This window comes from Atta colombica, unplaced genomic scaffold, assembly GCF_001594045.1.
Source record: "Atta colombica isolate Treedump-2 unplaced genomic scaffold, Acol1.0 scaffold242, whole genome shotgun sequence".
Lineage (NCBI taxonomy): Eukaryota > Metazoa > Arthropoda > Insecta > Hymenoptera > Formicidae > Atta > Atta colombica.
In genome coordinates this window covers 383,292-391,296 of record NW_017259341.1, presented here as the reverse complement: position 1 = coordinate 391,296, position 8,005 = coordinate 383,292, and the positions used below count along the sequence as shown (strand labels likewise).

Genomic DNA, 8,005 nt, shown 5'->3' with positions numbered 1-8,005 from the left:
AATTATTTTTTAATTATTTTTTTTAATTTTCACATTACTATTATATATTATATATTATTCACATATATTATATATATTCACATTACTATTTTATACTATTATATATTATTTTTATTACACTAAAAAATATTTTTACAAAAGAAAGAAGGATGTATGAATATGTATGGACATATTTCATGTATAATTTTACATGTTTATGAATATTTATGCGTGTTTATGTATATTTATACATATTTATACATATTCATGCATGAAAAATTTTTTTCACCGGGGAGCTTAAAATTGTACTCAAGACGAGAGAGAGAGAGATCTTAAATATAAGATCTAACTATATAAAAAAAGAATGTTATAAGAAAAGAATATTATAAGATCTGACTATAAATACCAGGCACAGAGAAATCTAAATCTCTATTAATTTGACTTTAATTGTTTCAGCGATTTATTTCCATTAAGAATACCGCAAAAAGAATATTGTGTAGTTTACATCCACTTCTTCAGAGGGCAGCAGTGCGTAGCGGTAAATGTCGATATTCTCTCTGGCGATAGATGGCGATAAGCGTCAGAACACCTTGACAGGGGCATGCACAACGGAATAGATCGAATAGAGTTGAACAGAATAGTTTTGTGATTGTGATTGGAGTTGATGCATAAAACGAGGAAAGAACATAACATAAAGTAACGCGACGCAGTGTAACATATAAATTATCAAATCTGATCGATCATCGGCGAGAAGCAAGATATACCTAATGAGATAGAACACGTTCCCTTGTCCATGTGTGCCTATCACGCGCGTTTTCGCGCCGCGCTCGCTGTTGTAGGTTATAGTATCACGCACACGAGATCAAGATAATAACGGACTAGAGGACAGAGAGGGAGAGAGTGAGTGCGTGTTTAATATATCGATCTCTCGTTATCTTCAAGCGGAACGTAGCCGCAAACGATAATCGAAAGCGACGTTGGAACGACAGAGAAGAAAAGTGTGAGGTTAGAACGTTTTTTCTTTCAGTAAGATGACTGTATCTTATCGAGGGATAAGCCTGAGATACAATTGAAAAGCGCAGGCAATAGAAACAGAGAATAATAGATTTCAACCTGTCAGAAATTGTGTATTTTTAGATATGTATTATTTCTGATAGATTGAGGTCTATTTTTGTTTTTCTTGTATTGTTTGTGTTTTTCACTTGTGTTTTTCATTTGTATTTTAGACTTAAACTTCGCATAAAGCCTCAGCTAAATGGCTGACTTATAATTTTAAGACAATGCCTCATGATTTATCTTTTATCTTTAGTAACGATCAGTAATAGTCTTGTGACTCAAGTCTTAAACATACATGAGATCACCTCTATATATACCTTTAAGACTTGTGTCGCAAGACAGTTATTATGTTATTAAAAACAAAAGACTTAGGTCATAAGATATTGTCCTAAGATTATAAGTCACTCGTTTTGCTAAAGCCTATATATTTGAAAAACACAGACAATGAGAAATAAATTTCAATCTATCAGAAGCTATATATTCTAATAGGTTCTCTCAAAAACTTTTAGATTGACTTTCACTCTTAAAGATTGAGCCATTCTTATTTAAGATTCAATCTTCTCTCTAATCAGACTAGAGATTGAGATTAGATTGGAATTTAAATCATTCAAAGCAAAATTCACTAACTTTGAAATTAGTTTTCTTTCTTTTGGTTAAATTTTAATCCAATTTCTGTCCAATTTAGTCTGATCATGACTGATTGAGTGAGATTCTATTTTGAAAAATTTAGAGAGTTGGATCTGTTATTCTCCCTGTTTCTGTTACCTATTTTTAATTGTGCATTAAGCCATTTATTGAAATTTAGTAAACTTTAAACATAATGAAAAGCATAGACAATAGGAAACTGGGAATAAGAGATTTCAATCTCTCAGAGAGAAACTATATATATTAGATTGCATCTAAAAATTGTCCAATCGTAGTCGAATATGATGAGAATAATCGACTGTGATTCATCAATTTTTATTGCTTACGATTATTAGAATAGAGAAATCCTGAAACATAATAAGTGTAGTAAACTTTAAGAAAGAAATTAATCAGTATCTTATGTGTCATCTACAATGTATGAAGTCTGCTTGATATAAGAAGTAAGAGGAAGAAATTAACCAATTATAGTCAATTATTCTTCTCGTATTCGACTGTGATTGATCAATTTCTTACTCTTACATTTTATATGAAGCTTATTCTATAACATATCTACATATTATAAACGAGGCATTATGGCTTAAAGCTTGCTATGTACTCCTATTGTGTTCCAGGACTAAGATCTTTAGGTAAGTCGTGTTAATGGAGCACCCAGTATGACGTTGTGATAACAAGTCCATGGCGCAACGAAGGACAAAGGCAAACAACAAAATCGGGATCACGGGGTCGTTCGCAGACCTATCTCGTTTTTGATTTCAAAAAGCTTGAGAAAAAAATCTTAAAGAAAAGAGAAAAAAATCTGTTGCCTTATCATTTTGCGTCGTCACGATAATAATAGAACGGACCGACGCTGTGGGCTTGTCAACGTTTATACTGATTGTAAGAAAAAAATCTCGTAAGAGGGATAGATAAAGAGATAAGAGAAAATAGAGATTACAGCAAAAGGAGAGGAAATTAACACTGCGAATTATTACGGCGAGGATTTTCACACGAACGTTCGATACACGAATAAATTCTAATTAATTGGAATAGTTTTAATTTTAGTGGGGGGAAGAGAAAAGAGGTTTGTTTTTTTATAGCTCAACTTTTTGTACTTTAAGTGAAATAGATATATGTTCTAAATTTAGTGAAAGCAAAAAAGGAAAATTCTATAGTGCACACTGCAAAAAATTATATGTAAAATTACAAGTGGATAATTTGGAATCCACTATTAAAGTGTATATTTATACATTTCATAAAGTAAAACGTCACAACTTACAAATAAAATTATTATTTTTTATAGTAATTAAATAGTTTGCGAAAGTAAATTTATAATTTTAGTTAAGTTTATAGAAATATTCCAATATTAATTCTTTAACGTATGTAATTTTGATAACTATATTATTGAAATATAAGAAAATAAAAATGCAAATTTATATGTGTGATATTTTACCATTATATAATTTCACATAAATTTGTACATTTCAATAAGAATTAGAAAATACATTATTTTTGTAATTTTCTGTTTTCTAATGTAAAGATGTATTTACATTACAATTAGAGGTAAAAGTATTAATTTTTTAAAACTGCAACTTATTTTATATATTAACATCATAAATTAAGTAATTTTTATAACGTTACATACATATTTATAATGTTACATACTTTTTTTTACAGTATAGTCTAATACACTAATAAAAAACAAGATAAAGAAACAAGGAATCTAAGGACGAATTTTTTGCCTTTTTTCCTCTTTTCTCTTTTCAAGATGGACTTTAATAATGATGAAACAATGTGGATTTGTCCTTTATAGTTGAATTTGTACGTCGCTGTTTTTCTTTTTTTCTCATCAGCTATTTTATTTTAAATGCGGAAAGTTTAACATAATACTACAAAGAATAGACTTTGTGTTAGACTATCGTGGTAACAAAACGTGATAACGCAAAGATATTACTTTCATTTGTTCATTATTGAGAAATACAAGCTTAGCGAAGTAGACTGGCTCACGATCGAGCTCTTTGAGAATCACGGGATTGTTTATAATTTATAGATAATCGTCACCGCACACAGACCGCCGTTAATTATGACGACCGTAGACTCGGATGATGATATCGAGAAACTGCCACATATACAATGGGACAATACGACGGTTCCCGGGCCATCCGGTTGTATGTTTCCTGGTGAATTGACACCGTTGGAATGTCAAATAGCCGGCCATCCTTTCAATGGCGAAAAACAGACTATCGGTAAGTGCGATTTAGTTTTAGGATTTAATTATGTATTTAACTATGTACTTAATTCAATATATAATTAATATTTATATTAATACTTATTAATAATTAATGGAAGATAAATGTTTTAAATATTTTGTACATTTATTTTTATCAAAAACTTTTTGTATATATGTAAAATAATGTTTAGATAACAAAAATTGAAAATTTTCTAGATATTTTTTGAAATTAATATAATTTCTGTGTTTTAATAATAAATTAGCCATTATTTTATTCTACTCCAATTTCTATTTTGTTCATATTTTAATATATGCTTAAAATTTATACTAATTGCTAAGCTAAACTTACATGTATTTCTATTTCTTTTCAATATGACGATTTAAAGCAAAAGCAGAGCAGTGCTTTTCCTATTTACAATGTTTGATTTATAAAAGAAAAATGTACAAAGATATTAATAGTATATCAGTCAAATGTAATCAATTCAGCGAATTCAGCGCTTATCAACTGTATATAAACATTTGTATATTGAATAACATGAAGAATTATCTCTAATTACAGGCGTGCTGGTCTGCAGACGGACTGGCCACATACTGAAACCGGCGACTAAAATAATCCTTGGGGAAAGAGAAATTGCATTCTACGAGAGCTTGAAGAATTCTCATGATCCCGTCGCATTGGAATTAAAAAAATTCGTTCCACGTTATTATGGCACAACAGAACTGCGTGTTTTTAATAACCGTAAGGATTTTCTTGACAGTCCGCAAATGTGATATGATGACTTTTGTGAATAAACTGTGAAATAAGACCTAACTCTTTTAAAACTTTCACGTGTGCGCATATATGTATATACATATATATATTTGTATATTTATATAATTTATATACATATTATCTGTAATTGTGTAATATAAGAATTAATTTATCAGGCGTGAGATGTAAATATAATATTATTTGGATGGCTAGTGTTTCATCTAGATATCTTTTTTTCATTAAACCGTTTTGTCCGATAACAGGTACGAAATTCCTCATACTTAGGAATATTACAAAGGGCATGGCCGAGCCATGTGTGATAGATATCAAGATCGGTTTTCGCACGTGGGATCCTTTGGCCACGCCAGAGAAGAGGAGAACGGAAGAACTCAAGTATGCTGAATCGAAGCGTACTTATGGTTTTTGTATAACAGGTTATCAAGTATATTCTGTCTTATCTGGACAATTAAGGAAATATGACAGAGATTATGGCAAGCAACTCGGTGTCGAGGGCGTCGTGGAAGGTATCTGCTTTAGAGTTTTAGAAGACATATGAAATCGATAAGCAAAAAAAAACGAACAATTACTCCATATAAATAAATCCAATTTCATGAGTATTAAAAGTCTATTTCAGAAAGGGATAATGAATTTTCTTAAATAACAAAATAATCTGCTTTCGATTCGAGCATGGTTAAGGCTAAGTCTTTTAATTCATTGATGATCAATTATAAATCGAAATTAGTATACCTTCCAATTTTTATATTAACGCTCGAAATTTTAATTCTAGAACGTTGACGGACGTTCCGTTATGTCTTTACAAAAATTATAGCTTCTTAGGAATTAGAAGTATAATCGATATCGCATTCCATTCTTTTTTTAAATATATCATTTAATTCAGATTAAATCATATATCGCCAAGCACTAATAATTTTACATCGACGTTCTAGGATCATTAAGAATAATCATTAGGTCAGACCCATAAATAAAGGAAAGAGGACCTTTACGACGTGTTTTAATCAATTTAGCGATAAAATGTTTCTCATTTCTCATTTTCGAAACCGCGTTAATATTCTTCTTCTTATCTTCACGCAGCACTAGAAGATTTCTTGAACATAATACCTGGAAAGCCAGTCTGCCGACAGTTGGTCTCCGAAATTTTGACATACCTCTACAAGATCGAACGGCTCTTCAACATGCAGCGGAAATATTGCTTCTATTCCAGCTCACTTCTGGTCGCCTACGATGCCCAACACTTACGGCAGCATTGTTCATTGAAAGTTGATAGTTCTGTCTCTCATTCAGCGCCGAAATTCGACAAAGAAATGATATGTGAGTCAGTTCCCTTATTAACAGTACCTGGAATGCACCGGAATTCATCTGAAATGGATGATTTAACGTTTCGATCAAAGATGAAAAAAAGCATAAGCCAGCCTATGTCGATGTCAAGCGAAAACATACCTACTCAAAGCGAAACTTGCAATTTAAATGTGGACCGGTTATGTCGGTCCAGCCCGAGTCAATTTTCACTTTCGTGCACAAACAATACGCAGAATGATGATGAAAGCACGGAGAACAAATGGGTCAGAGTGAAAATGATTGACTTTACGCATGTCTTCCCGGGAGAGAATAACGACTTGGATCGAAACTACCGGGATGGCATCCAGATGCTAATTCAGCTTTTAAGTCTGATTAAGAAGAGCGATTGCATGCATTAAAGTTGTTCTACTTGAAAGAAGAATATATTATTTGTGACGATGTTCCTGGAAGTGAACAGAAAAGATTAAGAGAAAATAATTCAGACAAAAATATGTTGATATAACGATGTGTCATTCATTGTTATCGGAATCAGATATCGGGACGACATATCGGAAGGACATGATAAATCGATAAGACCAGATTTCTGATCTATCATCTGATTTATCAACAATCGTCAGAGAAGACACTGCTCACCGTAGAAAGCTATTGCGATAACTTTTTGAAGAAGAAGCGATAAAATCTCTAAATAAATTAAAAATATTTCGTATCGGTCGGAAAATCGTGATTTGATAAAAACTTTAAGCAACGTATATTTTTCTCGAAGAGAATCTCTGATTTCAATAGTAATACTAATATAGAATCAAGTACTGTGAACCAGGATCATTCCGCAAGATTTAAAACTTAAGATACAATCAGAGAGAAAGTCTAATCGGACGCAATCAATTCTGAAAAGGATTCCAAAAAAATGTCTTCTCTAGGATAAAATAATTAAGACTTTTATACTTTGCCAAAAGAATTGTAATGCGAATGTATAGATTATCTAGGAATTTCGTACATTTGACCCTTCGCAGTTACCATGTGAAGGTTTTACAAATTTAGAACTGGGCATAACGAGAAAACAAAGAAGATTGAAAACGCAGCATTCTAAATGTCCAATTACCATTCGAGTAACTTTCACATTACGACAATAAGTCGCACTTCGTAAACATATGCCAATGGCGAATTCTTTAACGGTACCATTATTAATTCTGCCATGTTACATATATTTATGTTACACGCATTACGTGATAAAAAAAAGTGCAGATTATTGTAATTGTAACAGCAGCAATAAAACATTACGATGTAAAAAGTGGAGCGCGAGTATTTATTGAATGAAAAATTCTATTGATGTTCACAGTAATAAAGAATCTGTGACGCAAAACTCTTAAATATTTCACAATTAAAAAATCAATATAATTTTTCAATGCCAATAAGTGCAAATCTCTATAATTAAAATTACATGATTAGTTTCCAAGGTTTAATAATTACCAAGATTTATACTTTTATGATTTTATATATTGCAAATATGAAATAAATACTCACCGTCTCTCATAATGGCTTAAAACAACAATTACCTTTCGATGATAAATTTTATTTATTTCTACGACTACTCTTTTCGATTTTTCAATGCAATAACAAGTAGACTCATTGTCGTATAATATTTTATTTACCATTCATTCGTAAACAGTTTTTACAGATCGTCAACGATCGACGAGCGTGCCGTTGCGACGTGATCAATCGCGATAATAATTGATTACGTTCAGCAGAAAAAGCAACTTTGCAACTGTTGTAGAATCTTTTAATGTAATTGATTCTTGTTCTTAATTCCTTTTACTGATTCTAAATATATAAACCAATAATATTAAAAAAAACTTTATAAGTTGCAAAAAAGCTGCTTTTTCTGCTAAATGCAATCATTAATAATAATAATAATTTGCTTAATCTCTCGTATAACACTTATAGTAATACGCGCGCGCGCGCGCGCGCGTGTGTGTGTGTGTGTATGTGTGTGTGTGAGATGAATGTTAGGATGTACGTACATAAAATATGTGCGCACATAAACACACCCACAC

The 8,005-nt window shown here is 31.4% G+C and overlaps 1 protein-coding gene and 1 long non-coding RNA gene across 5 annotated transcripts in view; one reads left to right on the top strand and one right to left on the bottom strand.

The window, feature by feature from the left end:
- Positions 1-825, bottom strand: part of LOC108688833 — a 1,420-nt gene extending 595 nt beyond the window's left edge. Inside the window, exons 1-2 of one of the 2 annotated variants that reach the window (XR_001931809.1) lie at positions 744-825; positions 459-568 (exon numbers count right to left, since the gene is read on the bottom strand). This is a non-coding gene — a long non-coding RNA (uncharacterized LOC108688833). The remainder of the gene's footprint in view (positions 1-458; positions 569-743) is intronic. The other variant, XR_001931808.1, reaches the window with a different exon arrangement.
- Positions 578-7,246, top strand: LOC108688832 (inositol polyphosphate multikinase-like). 3 transcript variants are annotated; one of them, XM_018195298.1, is made up of 6 exons: positions 2,644-2,740; positions 3,334-3,477; positions 3,707-3,902; positions 4,446-4,625; positions 4,901-5,161; positions 5,730-7,246. In XM_018195298.1, exons 3-6 carry the CDS (start codon positions 3,740-3,742, stop codon positions 6,350-6,352), a joined length of 1,227 nt encoding a protein of 408 aa, XP_018050787.1. In that variant the 5' UTR covers positions 2,644-2,740; positions 3,334-3,477; positions 3,707-3,739; the 3' UTR covers positions 6,353-7,246. The 3 variants fall into 3 exon arrangements, with proteins under 3 accessions (XP_018050786.1, XP_018050787.1, XP_018050788.1); XM_018195297.1 differs by lacking the exons at positions 2,644-2,740; positions 3,334-3,477 and adding an exon at positions 578-984; XM_018195299.1 differs by lacking the exon at positions 3,334-3,477.
- Positions 7,247-8,005: the final 759 nt, after the last annotated feature.

Bases quoted from the DNA above. Each gene is read 5' to 3' on its own strand.
- LOC108688832 (XM_018195297.1), top strand. From the start codon at position 3,740: ATGACGACCGTAGACTCGGATGATGATATCGAGAAACTGCCACATATA. The intron at 4,626-4,900 runs GTAAGGATTTTC...GTCCGATAACAG, and splicing joins ACTGCGTGTTTTTAATAACC to GTACGAAATTCCTCATACTT. The intron at 5,162-5,729 runs GTATCTGCTTTA...ATCTTCACGCAG, and splicing joins TGTCGAGGGCGTCGTGGAAG to CACTAGAAGATTTCTTGAAC.